The 21,830-nt window shown below is 34.5% G+C and overlaps 5 protein-coding genes across 8 annotated transcripts; 2 read left to right on the top strand and 3 right to left on the bottom strand.

The window, feature by feature from the left end:
* Window positions 1-591: 591 nt before the first annotated feature.
* Window positions 592-5,836, bottom strand: LOC106777903 (pentatricopeptide repeat-containing protein At3g18110, chloroplastic). The gene is made up of 4 exons (XM_022775714.1): window positions 2,022-5,836; window positions 1,688-1,888; window positions 1,523-1,613; window positions 592-1,341 (listed from the first exon to the last, which is right to left on the bottom strand). The coding sequence occupies exons 1-4, from the start codon at window positions 5,594-5,596 to the stop codon at window positions 754-756; spliced, it is 4,455 nt and encodes a 1,484-aa protein (XP_022631435.1). The 5' UTR covers window positions 5,597-5,836; the 3' UTR covers window positions 592-753.
* Window positions 5,837-5,948: 112 nt separating this feature from the next.
* On the top strand, window positions 5,949-8,626 carry LOC106777370 (pentatricopeptide repeat-containing protein At1g71420). The gene has a single exon (XM_014664950.2). The coding sequence runs from the start codon at window positions 6,094-6,096 to the stop codon at window positions 8,395-8,397; it is 2,304 nt and encodes a 767-aa protein (XP_014520436.1). The 5' UTR covers window positions 5,949-6,093; the 3' UTR covers window positions 8,398-8,626.
* Window positions 8,627-9,273: 647 nt separating this feature from the next.
* LOC106777010 (protein PLANT CADMIUM RESISTANCE 10) lies at window positions 9,274-11,749 on the bottom strand. 2 transcript variants are annotated; one of them, XM_014664508.2, is made up of 4 exons: window positions 11,674-11,749; window positions 11,010-11,197; window positions 9,932-10,158; window positions 9,274-9,703 (listed from the first exon to the last, which is right to left on the bottom strand). In XM_014664508.2, the coding sequence occupies exons 2-4, from the start codon at window positions 11,188-11,190 to the stop codon at window positions 9,533-9,535; spliced, it is 579 nt and encodes a 192-aa protein (XP_014519994.1). In that variant the 5' UTR covers window positions 11,191-11,197; window positions 11,674-11,749; the 3' UTR covers window positions 9,274-9,532. The 2 variants fall into 2 exon arrangements, with proteins under 2 accessions (XP_014519994.1, XP_014519993.1); XM_014664507.2 differs by having other exon boundaries at window positions 11,595-11,741.
* A 368-nt stretch (window positions 11,750-12,117) lies between these two features.
* On the top strand, window positions 12,118-14,157 carry LOC106777046. Its single transcript, XM_014664552.2, has 5 exons — window positions 12,118-12,626; window positions 12,705-12,784; window positions 13,121-13,196; window positions 13,564-13,689; window positions 13,783-14,157. The coding sequence occupies exons 1-5, from the start codon at window positions 12,309-12,311 to the stop codon at window positions 13,930-13,932; spliced, it is 750 nt and encodes a 249-aa protein (XP_014520038.1). The 5' UTR covers window positions 12,118-12,308; the 3' UTR covers window positions 13,933-14,157.
* A 3,880-nt stretch (window positions 14,158-18,037) lies between these two features.
* On the bottom strand, window positions 18,038-21,823 carry LOC106777937 (late embryogenesis abundant protein At5g17165). Of its 3 annotated transcripts, none has more exons than XM_022787466.1 (2): window positions 21,632-21,823; window positions 18,038-18,577 (listed from the first exon to the last, which is right to left on the bottom strand). In XM_022787466.1, exons 1-2 carry the CDS (start codon window positions 21,730-21,732, stop codon window positions 18,277-18,279), a joined length of 402 nt encoding a protein of 133 aa, XP_022643187.1. In that variant the 5' UTR covers window positions 21,733-21,823; the 3' UTR covers window positions 18,038-18,276. The 3 variants fall into 3 exon arrangements, with proteins under 3 accessions (XP_022643187.1, XP_014521252.1, XP_022643188.1); XM_014665766.2 differs by having other exon boundaries at window positions 18,038-18,574; window positions 21,632-21,822; XM_022787467.1 differs by lacking the exon at window positions 21,632-21,823 and adding an exon at window positions 20,645-20,801 and having other exon boundaries at window positions 18,038-18,574.
* Window positions 21,824-21,830: the final 7 nt, after the last annotated feature.

Genomic DNA, 21,830 nt, shown 5'->3' with positions numbered 1-21,830 from the left:
TCCTTTCTAAAGAAAAATGATTTTTTAATATATATAATTTTTTTACATTCATTTAATATTATTTTTTTATTTTTATTAAGAAAATATAAGATTTTATACTTTTATAATTATTTTATTTTTGTACTCTCTATTGAATAAATTTATAACTATTTTATTCTTATACTTTATATTAAATAAATTTAAAAATATATTATAATACCATTATTTCTAATGCAAATTTGAAAAGTTTGAACCGTGAGAATCCTCTAAATCAACCCAAACCAATAACTTGTCTTTTTTCTCATTTTGATTTTTTTATATTTATTTCTCAACCAACATCAAGCATAACTCACCGAATTTTGAATTTACTTTTTATATAATTTTTTTTCTTTCATTTCTGTGAATTTAGAATTCCTATAAAAATATAAATTTCCGTTTTTATTCGTTGTAAAATATTTATATTTTCATTTTTTTAAAAATTGAATTCATTATCCTTCGTTCCTTCGTATGTAGTAAATTTATTTAGAGATGTCTTTACATCCATCGATAAAGAAACTGCATAAAATAAAATAAATTAGTCTTCTTTCAAGAATTAAAAATATATTTAAGTATTATTATTATTATTCATGAGGATATAAAGCTGAGAATGATAAGAATTGAGTTTGGAAATAACACTTAACTTTCTTTTTTTGTGAAAAGTTCATGTTTGTGTAAGGCAGAGTGTTGTTATCTGTACAGAGTAAGCTTGCAAAATGCAGAGTTTGTGGCATTGCATTATGACAGTCGTTCGGTACCAATTGGTTTGAAAGTCCTCTGTTTCCCAATTGCATTTGGAATGGATGCTTCCCGAAAATATTTCCTTCTTTTAAGGCTTCTGATCTTCATGATCCTCTTCAGCCGTCTGGGGTCAACAATTTTCTTTCTTTTTTCCAATTTCTCTTTCCTTCCTTCAGTATAAGCTTCAATGGTCTTACTTCTCTGATCATCAGGTAACAAAGCCAGTTTTGAAAATTTCTTCGGACTCACTATTTCCAGTTTCTCAGTAATTTCCTTGAATGCTGGAACAAGGCCACGTCTTATCAAGCATCCTTCAATAAGCTGCGTTGAATTTGACTTTGGGAGATTTGGGGCATCTTTTAACTCCAGATCCAAGCAAAATGGTGACTCTTTTAACCACATTCTGAGGGAGTGAGCCTTTGCTACAAGGACACCTTGTCGTGTTTTGCAAGGAAGGAATGGCGATCCCATTTCCCAAAGGTATGCCTTCATTGTGCTATCAAGGGATACCATGTTATACTCTGCTGTTCCTGTTATAAGTACAACTGATTTTGGTGACTCTGGATAGCCCTGCAAGGAGGCATCCTGCATTGAAACCAACATTCCAATGTTAAGGTCAAACAGAGAAGCTAGAGAGATGAAGCGAAGCTGAAAGCTCATAATTTGGTAAGAATTATCAGCATGAAAATAATATGTAGCCTCGAACCTTAGAAGTGAACGACCATAAGCAATTTTGAAAGCAATGAAAAGGGGAAAGAGAAGTCACCTGCATGTGGTCAAGCCATAACGTAAGACCAACCAGAGCTGAACCAGCAGATAGTCTTCTAAAATCAGCTCCCCAGTCCTTATCAGCAACTCTGCAATTGATTGATACAAGCAATAAGGAACAGCAGCTAAGAATTATGCAGAAGTACCTATAATAAATACCTACCTAAAAATATCATGGCGGTAAATGCTTCTCTTGATGGCCAATTGGAAAATCCAAGATGCAGTGGCTCGTAGTTCAAATGCCCACAAGAGATCCAGCAATGCATTGACAAGGTTAAAGGCTGCATTATCTTCCACAGGTTCTAGTCTCTCCAGACACTGGTCAACTTCTGAAACTAGTGACTCTGATCTTTCTTTAAGAAGCCTACAGAACAATTAGTATATATTATATTAACTTGACAAATATGAAAGAGTAATTTGTGCTTCCGCTTAATGACAATGAAAGCTGATCTTTAGCTTAAAAGGATAAAATAATAATTTAATGAACTAATCATTACCTGATTGGTAGATCAAATCCAGAACCTTGGAGTGCATTTAAAAGAATAATGGCTTCATCTGCTCCCTCAGACAAGCTTGCAGCTCTGATAAAGCATGTCCATATTCGATGATCTGGTTCTATGCCTGCATCTTTCATCTCTGTGAGTTTTTCAATTCCAGCACTAAAATTCCCTTTTTTGAGATATGCATCAATAACAGAACTATAGGGTAGAGTATCCAGAACCACTCCAGTTGTTTTCAAGTTTTTAAGAACATTCTCAGCTTCCTCAGGCTGTCCAGATTCACCGTAAGAAACCATAAGCAGATGCATGGTGGAAGTCGTGGGCTCTATCCCTGATTCTTTCATCATGGCCAGTAGATTTTCAGCTTTCAGATGATCACCAGAAGTTCTATACATTTTCATCATTAAATGATAAAAAGCACGGTCCAATTTATAACCATCTGATCTAAGCTCTTCAAAAAGTTCCTCTGCCCGTTCATACATGCGTTGCTTACCGAATGCAGTGATCAGGCTTCTGTATGTGTCCAGCTTAGGTTCCAGACCGAGGCTTCTCATGTTATTCATCAATGAAAAACCTTCTTCTGGTCTACAATCTCTGCAGTACATTATAATTAATGTATTATAAGTTTCTTCATCTGGTTTAAGATCAGAATCTTTAATCTTCTGGTAAATGACACCCATGCTTTTAAAATCATTAATACCTAAATACAATTTAAGAACGGAATTGCAAATTTGAAGATCAGGCTTAAAACCTGCCTCTTCCATCTCACATAACATGGTTTCCACATCTCGTACTCTTTTGCATTTGCACAGCAATGTAAGCATTATTCTATAGAGATGCATGGTAGGAAAATAACCAGCAGCTTTCATCCCATTGTATATTTTCTGTACCTCAAATACGCTTCCTGCCTTAGCAAATGCTTCAAGTGTCAAAAGAATAGAACTTTTACTAATCTTTAATCCCATGTCTTGCAATTCCTGGATTACCACATAAAGCTCATTCAGTCTCCCATCAACAATTAAAGCCTGTAATAGACCATTTACAGAATCTACAGTCGGAGAAGGCCCATCTCTCATCATTGTGTTAAAAATAGCTCTAGCTCTTTCGTAACAACCACTGAATGCATAAGCATGTATTAGAGCATTCCACACTTTCCTATCCACTTTTGAACATCTTTGCTTCAGACCCCCTACCAAGCTTTCTGCTCTTTGCCATATCTTTAACTTCCCATACGTTTCAACGATATCAATGTAAACAGATACATTATTATCAAGTATAATACCGTTTTTCTCTGCATGATACAACAATTGGTGGGCTGTCTCAGGTAAACCCATTCTACAGTAGACAGACACCATGGCTTGATACAGACGTTCAGATGGCTCAACACCATTGAATCTCATGTCAGAGAAAACCTGAGAAGCTACGTCAAAGAGTTCATTCTGTATAGATTCCTGAATAAGAGATTCATACACGGTATAACTTCTAAATGAACCAAGTCCTCCTTTACTTCTGTATTCCTCCAAAGCTGCATCTAACTTTTTAGCCTTGCAAAGTATAACGATGAGTGCTTCTGTGATCATTTGAATATCATCTGGAGCACGTTCTCTCAAGAATTCAAGAAGTTCACACGCTTCTGAATATCTAGCAGATGAGCTATACGAACTCATGATAGACAAAAATATTTCATGATCCAATTCAAAGCCATTGCTGATGGCAACTCTTAACATTTTAGCAGCATGATCATAACACCCCCCTTTAACAAGTACAGATGAAATAATTTGTGGATTCATACCTCTCAGTTTTTCCATATCTTCAATAATTCTGTCAACAACACCCCACATGTTTTCCTTCGCAAGTGCATGCACCATGACCTCATAGAGACCATTATCTGGCATGAAACCTTCGCGAATCATTTCATGATACAGCCCCATAGCCTTTTTCATCTCATTGAATCTCAGAAAGAAATCCAACATAACTGAGTAAGCTAGATTATCAGCTTTGATCCCTGACCTACGCATGCAATTGAATGTCTCTTCAGCCTCTTCTCGCCTCCCAGCCTTGGTATAAGCACAAATCAAAGCACTATACGTGTGCAAAGTAGGCTTAACTCCCGCATCCAGCATTTCAGACATCACATTTGCAGCTTCCTCGACCTTACTCGCTTTCCCAAGTGAATCTATCAGAACAGTATACGTAACCGCATCAGGATTCCTACCAAAAGACTTCATGTCTCTATAAAGCTGGAGTGCTTGATCATGCCGGCCTTGCTTCCCATACATGTGTATGATAGTATTGTATGTCATCTCGTCCTTGCCAAAACCCTTGTTCACCATCTCTTCACAAATTTCTCTCACCTTTTCTATATTCCCTTCTCTGGAAAAAGCATACAACAAAGAATTATAAGTCACAGCATCTGGGAGAAATCCTTGAGACTCTAATTCTTTAAACAGCTCCTCAGCTTTCCTGGGACGCCCGCATCTACCACACACCGAAATCATAGCATTGTAAGTCCACAGGTCAGGTTGACACCTTTGAGACTCCATATCGCTGAAAACTGCCATCGCTTCCTCCAAATTAGATTCCCTTGAACAAGCACTTATGAGGGTATTGTATGTTATTATATCAGGCCTAATCCCGGACCTCCTCACTTCATTCAAAAGTTGAAGAGCCAAATTAGGCTCCATTGCACCACTCTTCATCCTTGCATTGATCAGAGTATTGAAACTCACAAGATCAGGCACACATCCTCTCTCACGCATTAAATCAAGCAGCTCCTTTACCTTATCGAAGCGACCACTGCGCGCATACACACCCATCATAGAATTGTACACTTGAACCGTGTCCCCTACACTTGACTCGGCCCTGGCGAAGATTTCAACAGCAAGTGCCTCTTGATTGGCCTTTCCCAACACACCCAAGATGGTTGCAACCATTCTCGCATTGGGAGCATACCAGTGCCGTAAATTCAAGCACTCGTAGAGTTCAAGCGCGCGTTGCCAGTTCTGCTGACCCACCCACTTCACCACGAAGCAGAAATCGGTTGGTGTCATCTGAACTCTGCGTTCTTCCAACACACCCGCCACAAACTCCTCCGACTTTAACGCCAGAATCGTGTCTGTTAAGTACTTCACTCTTTCCCTCCAATTTTTGTCCCTTTTCAGCGCCAACTTGTTCATCTTTTTCACCCTCGTCCTGCTGCGTCTCCCCAAGGCTTCTTGGGCCTCGTCGTTGTTCACAACAATGCGACCCGGTTTTTGGGGTTCCTCCGGGGTGTCGAAAGGTTGAGTTTTGGCGGGGAAAATATCGTCTTGGGGTAACTGGGTGTGCGTGGAAGAATAGGTTTCGGAAAGTTTGAGGTGGGGCCATCTGATTGAAGGAGAAGCTCTGGCGTAGACGAACTTGACGTTCTTAACGGCGTTGGTTTCTGACGAGGAATCGGTTTCAGAGTCACGGGAAGCAGTAGAAGGTGAAGAAGAGGAAGGAAGTGCAGCAGGTTTGGGCGGAGGGTTCGAATGTGGTCGTGGAATTGAGGGAAAACTTAGAACTTGAGAACCTGAGACTGAGACAGACATGTTTGCTCAGTTCAGGTGTGTCCGTTGCAAGAGCAACTTACTCAGGTCATGTATGAGGCACTGGACATCCCTTCGGGTTTGGCAAAATGCAACATTTACGGTTTGAATTGTTATGGGAAATGCGAAAGATTGGAGAATAGCAGAAAATGTGTAGAAGCACTGAATCACAGTTTTATAACCACTTCTTCACTGTTTGTTATCCAGGAATAAGATATTTTGATATCTGTCAAAGTTAATGGCTTGCATTCCAACAAGGTTGGTTTAACAAAAAGGTTAGACATTTACTTTATGACAAACTTTAATCAAATAAAAAATATAAATATTATGAAATAATGTTCATTAGTACCTTATTTATTGAACTTTGGAACTATTATCATATCCAATAAATTGAAGAAGATAAGTTCTAACAAAAAAAATGGTCAATGAAATAAATGAAATTGATTTGAATTCACCAAAAAGATTATCCGCAAAACACAAACAATGCAAAACTAGGCACGATGGTTCTTGTTGGTGCCAGCCACCTCTCTGCATTGATGTTATGCTCCAGAAAGCTCGTGCGTTATGTGTTTTTCAAACGTTGTCTGTTTCGGAATCTTTGTACTTCAAATGCAGAACAAGAAACCTTACCCACTAAAATTGATGCAAAGATACGTGCTCTTTCCACACAAGGCAACATTGAAGAAGCTATTTCACTTCTTTACACACACTGTTCTCTGTCCCTTCAAACCTATGCCTCTCTGTTCCATGCTTGTGCTCAGAAAAAGTGCCTCCAACATGGCATGGCTCTGCACCATTACATGCTGCAGAAAGACCCCACAATTCAAAATGACCTTTTTCTCACCAATCACATCCTAAACATGTACTGCAAGTGTGGCCACTTATCCTATGCCCGCTACGTGTTTGACCAAATGCCACGCAGAAACATTGTTTCTTGGACTGTTCTCATTTCGGGGTATGGCCAATCTGGCCTAATCAGAGAGTGTTTCTTTCTCTTCTCTGGCTTGCTGGCTCGCTTTCGCCCCAACGAATTTGCTTTTGCAAGTTTGCTTAGCGCCTGTGAGGAGCGTGACATTGAATGTGGCACACAGGTACATGCAGTTGCTTTGAAAATTTCTTTGGATGCCAATGTATATGTTGCAAATGCTCTTATTGCAATGTATAGCAAACACTCTGGCTCCACCGCAGGTTATGATGGGAGAGCGGATAATGCGTGGACCATGTTCAAGTCAATGGAATTCCGAAATCTTATATCTTGGAATTCAATGATTGCAGGTTTTCAACTTCGTGGACTTGGGGACAAAGCCATTCGCCTGTTTACACACATGTACTGCAGTGGAATTGGGTTTGATCGTGCCACGCTGCTTAGCGTCTTTTCTTCACTGAATCAATGTGGTGCTTTTGACGACATTAACGTGAATCTCAGGAAATGTTTTCAATTGCACTGTCTGACTGTTAAAAGCGGTCTTATTACAGAAATTGAAGTGATGACTGCATTGATAAAATCCTATGCAAATCTTGGAGGACCCATTTCTGACTGTTATAGGATCTTCCATGATACAAGTAGCCAACTGGATATTGTGTCTTGGACTGCACTTATTTCTGTGTTTGCAGAACGGGATCCTGAGCAGGCTTTCCTCCTTTTCTGTCAGCTACATCGTCAAAATTATTTTCCAGACTGGTATACATTCTCCATTGCCTTAAAAGCTTGTGCATATTTTGTTACAGAACAACATGCCATGGCTGTTCACTCACAAATAATTAAAAAAGGGTTTCAGGAAGATACTGTTCTTGGTAATGCCTTGATACATGCTTATTCGAGGTGTGGCTCGTTGGCTTTGTCTGAACAAGTATTTAATGAAATGGGCTACCGTGATTTGGTTTCTTGGAATTCAATGCTCAAGTCTTATGCCATACATGGGAAAGCTAAAGATGCACTGGAGCTCTTCCAGCAAATGGAAGTCTCTCCAGATTCAGCTACCTTCGTTGCCCTTCTCTCAGCTTGTAGTCATGTTGGACTGGTTGATGAAGGAGTGACATTGTTTAACTCCATGTCTGATGATCACTGTATTGCTCCTCAACTAGATCACTATTCCTGCATGGTTGACCTTTATGGACGAGCTGGAAAGATAGTTGAGGCTGAGGAGCTGATACGCAAAATGCCAATGAAACCTGACTCTGTGATTTGGAGTTCATTACTTGGATCTTGCCGGAAGCATGGTGAGACTCTCTTAGCCAAATTAGCAGCTGATAAATTTAAAGAGTTAGAACCAAACAATTCAATGGGGTATGTGCAAATGTCAAACGTATATTCCTCTGCCGGTAGTTTTACAGAAGCTAGTTTGATTAGGAAAGAAATGAGCAACTATAAAGTAAGAAAAGAACCAGGATTAAGTTGGGTTGAGATTGGGAAGCAGGTTCATGAATTTGGCTCTGGTGCTCAATACCATCCGCATAAAGGGGCCATATTAAGACAGCTTGAGATATTGTTTGGAAAATTGAAAGAGATGGGTTATGTGCCGGAGCTTAGCTTAGCCTTATATGACACCGAAGTGGAACACAAAGAAGACCAGTTACTTCATCACAGTGAGAAGATGGCATTGGTATTTGCCATAATGAACGAAGGAAGTTTGCCATGCGGTGGGAATGTCATTAAGATAATGAAGAATATTCGTATTTGTGTGGACTGCCACAACTTCATGAAATTAGCATCATCTCTATTTCAGAAGGAGATTGTTGTTAGAGATTCAAACCGCTTTCACCACTTCAAATATGCAACCTGTTCTTGCAACGACTATTGGTAAAATACGGTCTGCATTTTCCCAATGACTGGTATAACTATTGGTAGCTCCCTACCTGAATTTTTCAGCTAGATCCAACTGTGCCTGAATGGTGGAACCTTTAGGTCTAGTTTCTTTAGTTGAGTAAGCACATCTAAAAACAATTCTTCATTCCTCATATTTATCAGGACGTAATAATTACATAGGGTGATTGTTCTGAGTTTTTAACCGAATAATCTCATATATATCTTAATAGAGTGATGTTTTGTCGTATATTTATTAGAACATTATGGATCTCAGCAGCATATGGGCAAAACGTGCCTATTTGCTGCATTACGATCTTCAATTGTAAATATTGTAATAAATATAAAACAAATGTAAATTTTGTAAATTGCTAACACGCAGACTTTTTACGTGTTGTACATTTCTGGGATATAACCATTTATTTAACTTTATTGATTACTTTTTAATGATTGCTTGTTGAATCTGGCTGGCTAGTATAGTAAGTACTGCATCAAAATATAACTTTTATTTGAATGATCATACACACAATTTAGTGCGAGAAATAAATACCACGTACGTGAGCAAAAAGGAAATGTAGAAAAAAAAATGTTGAAAATAATGTACAAAAATCTGTAAAAAATATATTTATGAGTGGAAAGATGTAAACAGACAAAAATACATTATAATGGATGGAAACATATAGTAAAAATGATTAAAAAGAAAAAGAAAACATGTTAAATGAAAATATGTGGAAAAAACCAATCAAATGACTGAGAAAATAGAAGTGAAACACATTCAAAGTGAGTGAAAAAAGAAATATACAAATGAGCAAGGAAATGGACCGAAAAGGTATATGGAAGGGTGTAAAGACGGGTGGAAAAAGCCATTTAAGGAAGGGAAAATAAACGCAAATATATATAAAGCATTGCAAGTAAGAATGATCACAATATTGACAAATTAGGTCATGCCATGGTATATGTTGTTTTAGTTGTCTTTCAAGGAGTAAAAAGGGTACATATGACACAAAAATTAAGGTAACTAAGCATCAAACGCATTCAATTTTTATGTACAAATGGCTATATGATATTCTTCTAGTTTTCTTCCAGAAGAGAATTAAGGTGGTAAAACTGAGAAAGCGCGATAGTGTATAACTACATTATTGCTTGGAATCAGGTTGCATTGTCTGGATTGGTGGAGCTGTAACTACAGCTAGATTCAAGTTTGTGGATTCACTATCCCCAGATCTTTCGCATATCTCACGATATTCTTGACAAATAGCACAGGGGTGACAGCAAAAATGGGTAACAAAATCCCCACAGGGTGCTTCCTGCATAAGGCAAGAACATCGTTATAGCATAGAATCATCACTTCATTAGTTCTGGGACATCCAAATTTTCAATAACCAGTCTCTTCAAAAAGCAATAATGCAATAGCTAAATACAAAACTTTTATTCCAGGCCTGAGGTTGCAGAGAATTATCAAAAGTTTCAAAGACTACAATAATGGGAAAAATTGTAATAAGAATTCATGTAAAGCATAGTTGTAATAGCATTACCGGCAAATTATACTTTGATCTTAAGGCCTTGCGATAGCCACAGGCATAACACGAAACAAGGCATCCCGGTAAACCCAAAAACAGGCCATCAGTTAATAAGCAGCAGGCTGTATTAACCACACTCCATAATATAAAGTGCGTAACACATGATCCCAGGAAAGTTCCAGAACCCAGAATTTCAGCATTCTTTCCAAAGAGAATGCAAGGACAAAGACAACCTATACAACCTGCACAGATGATAAATGTTTGCAGCCAATCAATTTAGATGATAAATAACATTACCACGAATGGACAAAACAAGAGTTTTGGCACTCTAATATAAATATTTCAACCTACAAGCTCTTCTTCACAACGAAAACTCCTTTCACCAATTAAGGTGCTAAAAGTTGGTGCATTTTGTTTAATCCTGTGGTTATCGTTGGTGTACATCAAATAACAACTGGTGTGAATTGAAAAAAAGTTCAAAGAATTTTCCAGTCACCAACCAAAAATAAGTTCAATGAGTTAAAAGTTCACATAATTATAAGGTTTAATGTGGGCAAGATAACAAACACAATATAAAGGGTAACATTGTGCTACAAAAAAAAAATGAAGAGTTTTTTCATAACGATTCTCATTGTTTCCCCTGCTGGTGTTCTTAATTTCTCAGTCGGTTGCTGAGATTCCATCCACATAATCCCTCAACCTCGTTAGAACCATCAGAAGCATCAACAATAGTATTAACCTTCTATCATTCACAATACAGTTATACAAAATAATCCTCTCAGGTTTTGAAGAAAGAATACTATCCAGTTATACAGAAAATGATTTTATCACAGAATAAAGAGGAACATAATGCTATGTGCAAGTTTTACAGGAAGCAGCCTAATGTGGTATTAACTATACAACTCCAACTTATGACCTCTGGGTTACATAGTGACAATTGTATTTTAATTTTATCGTTAAGATACACAAAACACCGAATCAACTCGCTAATATTTAAGATCAAAAGGAACACGAAGGCAACCAAATTTCCTCAAAACATAGTCAAGAGGCACCTTTGTATTAAATGAGGTCACAGGGAAAGGAAGTAGCATACAACTCTGCGTATCATCGAAACAAGCACAGATTCCAGAAGACCACTGAGGCTGCATTTGGTTTGGTCTATTGCTACCGGGATGTTCTTCATTACGCTGAAGCGGAGAGACATGAACTACCTCTGAATCTGACTGCCCCAAAGGTATGTAAGCAGGTGGCACATAACCGTGCTGGTTCTTCATATTGCTTCTACAAAAATCAACAAATCAATCAAATTTCCTTCAATAATTCTCTAAAAACATCTTATCAACATATGTTAGGTAAGACAGCGTGAAACCGATAAACCCCAGCTCGATCCCATCCAACCTAGGACGAAAAGCTCCAAAATTTGATTTAAAAAATGAAATTTAGCAACAACCCAGTTGAAATTCACATTATATTTGATAAAAGAATAAAAAAGACGACCCGTTATATATCATGGCAGATTTATAGCACCTCATCAATGAACAAACACGGTAAGCTGACTTTTCATCGTGATTTTAAAACGAAAGCATAAAATTGTGCGAAATCAGATCTGACCCAAATGTTCGTATCGGTAATCTAAGAAGAGGTGAATCGTTGACGAATAAAGAAGAAATAGGTCTACCTTGGAAGATTGAGAAAGAGAAGCAATCGAGTAGAACTAAAATTGCGTGTTTTTCTTGCAGGGATGATAAAACCCAAACCTTTCTATCTTTTCTTCACTCCCGCATCTTACTCACTTCAAGCTTTGCGTTTCTATTTTCAAGCTTCGCATAAAGGTTATACAATTTATTTATTAAGATTAATTAATTGCATTTAATTAATGTTGTTACAGTCAAACGCTGTATTAATGGTAGTATTTACACATTTTTCATTATGATATTATGATATATAATATATTATATTGTTATGAAATAGTTGTTATAAATCTTTTTAACAATTTCAAATCTCTTTTATTATTATTATTATTAGTTGTAGTTACACGAACAATATATTAACGGGATTAATTATTCTTTAGAAAATTGAATTAAATTTAATTTAAATTTTAACAATCAATCAATTTTATCGTCACAGCTAAAATAAATTAATTTCAAATTGATTAAAAGAAATAGACTCTAGTTCAGTCATACAAAACGTTGATTTTTGGACATTGAACAAACAGTTGGTGAATTGCGCGACCAAACCAGAATGAGAGCACGAAGCATGTTGCAGTGCAGAGAGATGCTTTTATTTAGGATTTTCGAATTTTAGGATTTTCGAATCCCTAAAAGTTTTGTTTTTTTTTTTTTTTTAATTCTTAGTTCTACCTACATCATCGTCATCATCATCATCCAACACCATGATTTCTTCCACCATTCTTCACTCATACCCCTCTTTCAAATTCCAATCTTTTCTCAAACACCCTTCTCATACAATTCCCCTCAAACCCTACCCACCCATTTCCAATTTCAGAAACAGCAGCCACACCTGCAAGGCGGTCTTCACCGACGATGCCCCCTTTGCCGCCGCAATCGGCGCTTGCATGTTCACCTCTCTGCTTCTTCCCGTCGCTGCTTCCCGGGAGGATGACGAAGACGCCGACTCCGCCGTCACCACAACCGACGCAAGGCTCGCCGTCATGGGGATTCTAAGCTTCATCCCTTATTTCAATTGGCTCGTATGCACTCTTCTTTCCCAACTCTTTCATTTTTTCGTTATAGGTGACACTGCCATCACAATCTTCAACTTTTTGCAGAGCTGGGTTTTCGCGTGGCTCGATACTGGCAAACGACGTTATGCTGTCTACGCACTTGTTTATATGGCTCCTTATCTCAGGTTCCTTTCTCGATTCACTAACACCACGAATCTGCCTTGTAACTAGTATTTCTTTTTTTCACACCACACTTTCTCTGTTCTTAAACACTTGTGTAGAAGCTCTCTCTTGGATCTTTTCGAGCCATTGAGATGATAAATTGATTCGGCTTATGCAAGAAGTTAAATTCATTTTTATCTTGTTTTTTTCTCTTCTTATCCGAACAGGATATTTGTGTTATTCGCTTGATGCATGGCCAGAGAACAATTAGTATCCCCCAAGGAGCATTTGATTAGTAATGTTACTTCCATTCGAGGTTTTGTTTTACTTGAGAATGATATGATGTTGTGATTCATCAGGTCAAATCTATCACTTTCGCCTGAAGAAAGTTGGCTGCCTATTGCTAGCATTTTATTCTGCATCGTTCACATTCAGGTTCGAGCTCATCATGTTTTTCTTATATGTACATTTTCCACGCCTTGGAGTTTACTTGTCTTTTTTTTTTTTTTAATTTATGCAAAAAATATGCCCAACAGACCAAGGCTAAAGCTTCCTGAGAACTCAATGATTAGAGTCAAGGCTTTAAATTTCAGTTGCTATCTCATTGCAATCGTAGTTGCAACAATATGATCGAACAGCACAAAAACCTTGACATTTGATTTCACGACTGGAATTGTAGCCGCAAATCTGTTTTAGAACTTGACTAGACTTTAAAATATCCAGTGCTAGTAGTAGCCTGGCTTATACCAACCACGTTGTAGCTCATGTGGTTTTCATATTGATAGAATCGTTAACATTGCAGCTGGAAGCAAGCATTAGAAATGGAGATATCCAGGGGTTTCAACTATTCAGGAATGTCGCGGATCAGCTACCATCAAATAATAGGAAAAAAAGTCATGTGAATCAGCATCAAGAAACGACTGAGGAGGTGCTTTTTTCTGTGTTAACATAGTAACATTTTGCAAATAAGTTGTGTATTTTTCTCTGAGGTTGAATGCAATTGCTCTGAACTGTGATTAAGGGAAGCACGAAAGGAAAGAAGAACCTGCCACATGCCCAAGAACAATCAAGGGATATTGGAGGTTGGGAAGATTCACATACGCCTTTGCAACCCCGTCAGCACCTAAATGAAGACTTGGACGATGATATCAAAGAAAGAAACAAGCACTGAACTTGGAAGATTCAATCAAGTCTCAAGCCCAATTCTGCTACCTCTGAGCTGTTTGTTTAGTTTTGAGGCGTTTCAATGAAACTATAGCGTTGTCTTACTTGATGTTGCTCAGTTTTCATGTTGTCATCGTGAGATGAATTCTTTTCATGGCTGGTTTTACTGGATGATATTGAAGATGCCATATATAGACAACAAGAATATTGTATACTTATTCTTCTTCCACCTCACTTTTTCTAAAAATTTTCCCTTTCTTAGTCTCATGAATCCGTTCTTTAGTAAAAATGTATACACCCGGTGAGAATATGAATAATTGAATACAGTTTTCTAGTATAAAAGGAGGACAGCTGAATGATGAACATTTGAATTTATTGTGATGACTGCAGAATACTATGTCAGAGATAACTTGAGATATTATGCTTTTGAAAAGTCGTGTACATTTCTACTACTGCAACTATATCCAGCTGCTATAGTTGCAGTTTCCATTGGATTGAACTTTTGTATCAATCCTACTGAAACTAAGTAGTTGATTTCATTTGGTTTACTAATAAGTATGAACATTGGAGGTGTAATGTGTTTGACTTTGGTTATTAGTTGTTATATTATGATATTATATTATTTTATTTTTTATTATATTTTTAAAAAAATGAAAAAAAAAGACTCGTGATGGATTATGTGAATTTCGTAATTGATTGAGTTATTTTACCGTAATTTACGAGAGGAAAAAATCAACACAGAATTTTGGCTTCATTCTCACTTTTCAAGTCTTTCGTTTATTCAATTTTTGTTTCTTTTTCATTCCATCACATCCAACGTTCCACGAACCAGGATATGCGAAATTTTAGAACTATGTTTCCTAACACATTTATTTTTATCGTGCACTTTTATTGAATTTTTAATATTTAGAGAGTTTTACAATTTGTTTAATTTATTGATTTTTGGTTTTTAATTAATTTTAAACAATAAAAGATAATATGTTGAGTGTTGAAGATAGTGTTAATAGTTGCTTTCATGATAGATTGTTATATTAATATTGTAAAAGAAGTATGTTAAAAAATTGTAGTGGAAATATTAACAATTGACATTAAAATTACATTACTTTAACAAGAAAATGTAAATTGATTGTATTTATGAGAATAAGAAAGTAATTAAAATAAATTTTTAATAACTTTCATATCATTTTAAAAATTGAGTCTAAATTATAGCAATTATAGGGAATAAATTGAATTTGGGTTGTGGTGTCAACTCGCATGACAGCACCATTGGTAGCAATTAATAGGCTAAATTGTTGATGACGTAGTGGTACTTTCCATACCAAACTCGAGAATTATATTTTTGGTTTAAACTTTCTTTTTGTCCCAAAGTGTTATAAGTGGATGTTTAGTTTAGTCTCTGTTTTTAAAAATGTAAATATTTGATTTTTAAGTTATAAAAAATGTATTAAATGAGTTTTTTTTTTTATTTGAAATACTGTTTTTGGTTGTTTCTTAACAACTGCTACATCATCTTTATATTGCTCTGATTTGTTTCTTAATAATAACGTTTTAGATTACTCTTTGTACTTTGACCATTAACATAAAAAAAATTATTCATTCTATACATTTTTTATAACTTAAGACATTTTTAAAAGCGGGTACTAAACTGAATATCCGCTCATAACTTAGGGATCAAAAATAGGTTTAAACCTATATTTTTATATCAATAATGGTAAGTTAATATACATATTTTTTACAATATTTTAATATAATATACATGTCAAAATTAGAGTAAATCAGTATTAATAATAAATAAATAATCAATCAGTAAAAAAATTACACATGTATTACGTCAAAAGATTTTCAAAAGAAATATGTTAAAATATTTTTTTTTAACATTTCTTTTTTGCTGAGACATAACATGTCACCAAAACCAACCTTCATCTTCGAAGTTAGTCCAACATTTTTTTATAAAAGTATTTTAATAAATAAAGAACTTATTTTTTTAAAAGCTAAAAGATAATTAGCACGGTCTAAATATAAGATATCGTAATTAAGAGTGTCTTGGTTACTTTATGAAAACCAGAAGTAAATATATTTAATAAGACTGAGTTGAATATATTCTTATTAAAGTTAAAAACATTTTATAGATTAATTTATAAAAAACATTTTTCAAATAACTCCGAGTTATGCTGAGTCACGACTCAGTGCCTCAGTGAATGAGATTGAATAGGTAGAAAATGGAACCTAAGCTTGTTTATAGGCATTAATTATAATTATAGCAAGCATGCAGTTATCTTTGCTATTTTAACCACTATCGTAACTAAATTATATTAATAATGATTTTTAATGGATTAATTATACAAAGTGTTTACACTTAAAATGTATATATTTAGGTTTAAACCTTTTTTTGTTCCTAAGTTAAGTTCTGATATTCAGTTTAGTCATCGCTTTTAAGAATGTCAACCTTTAGTCTCTATGATTTGATACATTTTTCATATCATAGGAATTAAAAGTTGACATTTTAAAAAACGGACACTAAACTGAATATCAGAACTTAACTTAGAAAAAAAAAGGATTTAAACCATATATTTATTAAGGATAGCAATTTCGTATTATGTTATTTTTAAGCTGTTCATATTCTACTATAAATATTCTCAGATCGATTCATTTTCATTTAAGGAATGAGCATAATATTTTTTCTCTTCATATTAATTACATCTCATAATCTAAAATTAATTTTATATAAAAGCATCGGGTGAGATAAATAGCAAATGACATAATTTGGAAAAAAAAAATTATGCATACTATATATAAAAAAAAAAAACAAATTGAGAACATATAAAATAGTAGGACAATTGAAAAGAAAATGGTATAAAAGTGAGAAAAAATTGCATATCATTAATCACACAAATTAACATTTAACTAATTTCATTAATATTTGCTAGTCTCTTGATATATTTCTAAAATGTCAATGAAAAATGTAACCAAAAGTCAAATATTAGTTAAAAAGTTGAACTATTTTAAAAAAAGTTTAATCAAATAAAAAATAAAAAGTAGTTAAGACTTGCTTAATTTTTAAATCTAAAAAAAACGTATTTTTTTGTTAATGAAATATATTGGTGAGTAATAATAAAAATGTTCAATTTTTTTAATCAATATTTTCTTATGAAGAGAATTATAGTAAAAACTAATTCTAAGAATTTCTTTTACTCCAAATCAGCACATAAAAAATAAAAATACTTTGATAATCATATTATTTATAATATAATTTATTATGTTATCACCTATAAAAGTATTTAGTCATGTACCATACACCGTCCTTATAAATTGGGATTAAAAATATCTATCGTAATGTTAATCGAAAAAGTTACCATTACTCTAATTCAAAATGACAACGAACAAAAACAGAGAACATTAACCTTTTTTGGTTTTAAATGATACTCACATTTTCAACAGAATCTTTTAATGCTTCCTCTTCAAAACCTTTAAGAATTATTTTCACACAGTACATTAAAGCATAGATTATTATATTAATAAACTAAATTTATCTTATGTAATGTAATGATTTTATAAAATGTATTGCTTTAGATCAAACAAAAGGGTAAAATTCGAAAAGCATAATTCATGTTATCTTTTATTCAAACAATAATAAAAATTGTTAGGATAAAATACACATTAACCAACAAAACTAGCTAGTATAAAAACGAAAAAGTCGATGATACACATTTATATCTGGTTTACTTGAATAGATTTAGAAAAGATTAATCGAGAAGATTTGAAAATAATTTTTTTTATTGTTTATTTAAATAGATTTAAATTTAAATAAATTTAAATATAAGTAAAAATAGATTTAGAAGTAAATTTTTGTAATCTGTTGTATAAATTAAATTTTACACTAATTTTCACAAATTTTATTTCAAAATTCATTCTAACTCACTTTTAAATTTACTGAATAAACAACAAAAATTACATTTAAATCTTTTCAAATCCACTCAATTACTCCTTCTCAAATCCATTTTAAGTGAACATCGTCTTAATTGAAGTTGAAATTAGATTGATTAAAGTGTCATGTCATGAAAACCAAAACGGGTTGTTGAAGGGTAAGGACGAAGAGGACATAACAGCATAGATTTATGAGTAAAAGCATAGGCATAAGTGTGATATTGAAAGTAGAAAGAAACATACATGATCATGGTAGATAAAAGGTACTATAGGTAAATTTACAAAAGCAAGCTAAATGGAGTAATGAACCAGACACCAGGCTCACTCACTCACCCACACAACTTTCACTTGTTCAGTGCTAGTGACAAGTGTTGTCTGTCTGTCTTTTATTTATTCTGTAATATTAATAATATAATGCAGTTGGTAATCAAGGAAGGGTGTGAGGCTTCTCCAAATCCTCCAGACTCGTGGGGCGGAACCAGGCCTTCTCCTCCAGCACATCAGAATGAAAGGAGCTTTCTCCACCGCCAGTGGAGGAGGTCGGAGGAGAAGCAAGGTGGTCGCCGGGAGGCCCAAATACACCAGTCTGTGGGTGTGGGGCCCAGTACTTGCCGGACTGAGTGGCGTGGATCACATCGTCTGGAACAGGTCCAGACTGGATCTGATCATCAGGGTTTTTGTCGTACACCGAACTGCTGCTGTATGCTGCTCCTCCACCTGCCTTTCTGCTTCAAATGAACATTTTTTAAATCATAATTAGAATCAAATAAGATTTAAATACTCCCAATTAATAACTTTCTCTATTAATTTTTTTAAAATAAAAATTAGTTTTATCAATAGAAAATAACAATAACATGCATTTCTAAAAATATATAATAAATGTGACTTTCATTTTTATAAAACAACTACAATTTTGAAACAGAGTACTGCAGTACATTAGGCACGTGGACCTAATGGTATGCACAAGATGGTTAGGTGTCAAAGAAAAAAAAAGAAACAGATGCACGTGATGGGTATATATGAGCCTATCTAGATTTGGACCACCAACCGACCCAATTAATTTAAGTATTCACTACGCATTTTCCACGCCTTCTTCTTCAAGGTCCATTCACCCACTCAACAAAGCTTTCAACTTTATGATTTACTATCTAGATTAATCACAATAATTGTAATGTAAAACATGACTCATCAAATTTAAACAAAAACATTAATATAAATAATGCTGATAAGTATAAAATAAATATCATAAATTTTACACGCTGGTAGGTAAATAAAGAAAAAAAATGGACATTAAAAAAAACAGCTTCAAATAACTGTAAGTTTGACACAAAAAGGAAGTCTTACTAAATAATACATCATAACCATCACACATTTGAATGAATAGATTATTCAACCCCCAGTAGGAACTAGGACAGGTTGACACAGACAAAAATGTTTTTTAACAGGCACTGCAATGGTATTATATCTCCCCAATAAAAAAAACATAAAATTATTGAAGCATGGAACTCGCGTACGTTGGAAACTACAGCTAATATAGGTACTGTTAATGCCATTAATTCAATCCGGCACACGGGAAGGGTCACTTCACTTTAGCAAATAGTAGACATTAATAATTGCTTAATTACAAATTTGTGTTTAAACGAAACTCCAAAATAAAAAAGGGAAAAAACTCAACGTTCTTTTAGAAAGTGGTTGTATATCAGAGAATAAGTATCACTTTTAGATAGTGAATATTGTCCATTTAATTAAAAAGCCAAACATAAAGTATCACTTTTAGATAGTAAATATTGTCCATTTAATTATAAAAACCAAACATAAAAATTGAGCTCGTGTATTAAAATATGTGTGCATAAATAAGGGTGGCAAATACAACAGACATTACTTAATGGAAAAGACCCCTGATAAGAAAGAAAAAAAAAATCACAAAAGTATAGAACCATACAAGTAATAAAGACAAAAGTTTAGAACTATTTTTTTTTTTTTCAAGTCGAACGAATACAAAACTTTAAGTGAGTATTTGTTTAAATAAAATACACATTACAAAGTTCCAATTCATTGAAAGTTACTCTCACTATGTACTGAGGTTCCAAAGTTCCGTTTAATTGGAAAGCTACTCCCACTAAGAATTGACGTTCCCATTGTTCAAGAACAGGTTTTGCAATCTTAAGAACATCCTTAAAAATACAATATAAATAGTACGGATAGAAGGGCCTTTACACTAAAAATAAAAAAGTTCCTGGCCAGATGGAAACAACCCGGGTCCCCCTTTCTAATTTTCCATCATCAATTAATAATAATTAAAAAATGGCCCCACAAAGACTAACCTTATCATCTTATCGTTATATATTTTCCACGTCGATATAGTTTTCATTCAATTTAAACTAAACTATGATATACCAAAATAACTATCTGAGCAATAATTATCATATTGATGACTTAGTTAGGATGGCCTCTTCATTAAACCAATTGCAAGTCATAGTTCTTTTGAAAGCTAAAGGTAGATAATTTATTGTTAACCACATGCTTAACCGGGTAGAGAAAAGCACTGTTCATATTTCATACATTATAGATTTAATATAAAAAAAATCAAATGTAATTGCAACAGAAATAATAATAATAATAATAATAATAATAATAATAATAATAAAAAGAGAAAAAACGTTAGACAAAATATTGAAAAGTGAAAAGAAGCAAGCAACTTGATAGTTTCTCAGGGTACAAACACTCACGGAAAGGGACGTGGTGGGTGGATTGAGGAGGATGAGTTGGAAAACAATTATCCTCATCCACTTTACCTTGCTTTGTCTTTGGCCTCCATCTCCAACCAAGGACTTGATATTTCCCGTTGTCAAATCATACGTTTCGTACACATCCCAAAAGATAAAAGATAGTAGCGACCAAGGATGAAGATGCCTTTCACTTTTATTCGTTTTATATTATGCTCAATGCCACAGAAGGGGGAACTTGAAAAAAAAAATTACTAGTGACGACGGATCCTAATCCCATGTAACAAGGAGAAGGAAGATGGTTCATCTCAGTATAGGACAATCCAAGATGGAAGGAGATATAGACATTCCACTACAATACAATAATAATAATATTATACTATGCAAATTGGCAGCACACAACCCCAGAAGGCTAGATAAGATGTCACCCAAAAAAGCGCAGGGAGGAAGTAGATAAGGAAGGGAAAAAATTACGAACAGAACAAAGAAAAAGTGGAAGCCGGTGATAGGGGAAATTAATTCTACACATAGGGGTAAGACGGTAACACTTTCCAGACTCTTCTTTGCACGGTCGCCTACAAAATTCTTCCACCAAAAGGGGGAAATTATATATCCGGTTAATCGAGAGATTTCCAGATTAATATCCTATTAATTTTTGGCTCCACAATAAGAAAGGATGAATATATATATATATATATATATATATATATATATATATATATATATATATATATATATATATATATATATATATATATATATATATATATANATATATATATATATATATATATATATATATATATATATATATATATATATATATGGGAATATTAGAAAATGACACAGCGATCTTCAAAAGATTCACGGATTACTCAACACAATAAAGAGACTACTTAATCAATAATCACAACAAAGTCGACAGCATCCAGAACTCAGATCAGAAAATCTGCTCATAGTCACGGATTATGTGGTTTAATTTCTACTTAATCAAGTATGTGATAATAATGAGAGAAATTAAGCATGGCAAGAAGAGAAAAGCAAGAAAAAAGGTACCTGGAAGTGGGAGGAGGTGAGGGGGATTTGGTGGTCCAGATCCTGTTGGCGACGCGCTTCCCCAAGGCGGTGATCCCTCGGCTACTCGAATTGGCGGCCATACAATGAGAAGAACAGAGAAAGAGAAAGAGAAGGGTGTGTGCAGTTGTAGCTTGAGCTTGGTCTGTGTGTTTGATGTGGTGGTTGAGGATGCTAATAT

This window comes from Vigna radiata, chromosome 11 (genome assembly GCF_000741045.1).
Source record: "Vigna radiata var. radiata cultivar VC1973A chromosome 11, Vradiata_ver6, whole genome shotgun sequence".
NCBI classification, from domain to species: domain Eukaryota; kingdom Viridiplantae; phylum Streptophyta; class Magnoliopsida; order Fabales; family Fabaceae; genus Vigna; species Vigna radiata.
Note: the sequence above shows the minus strand (reverse complement) of the source record. Positions and strands in the feature narration are given on the sequence as shown.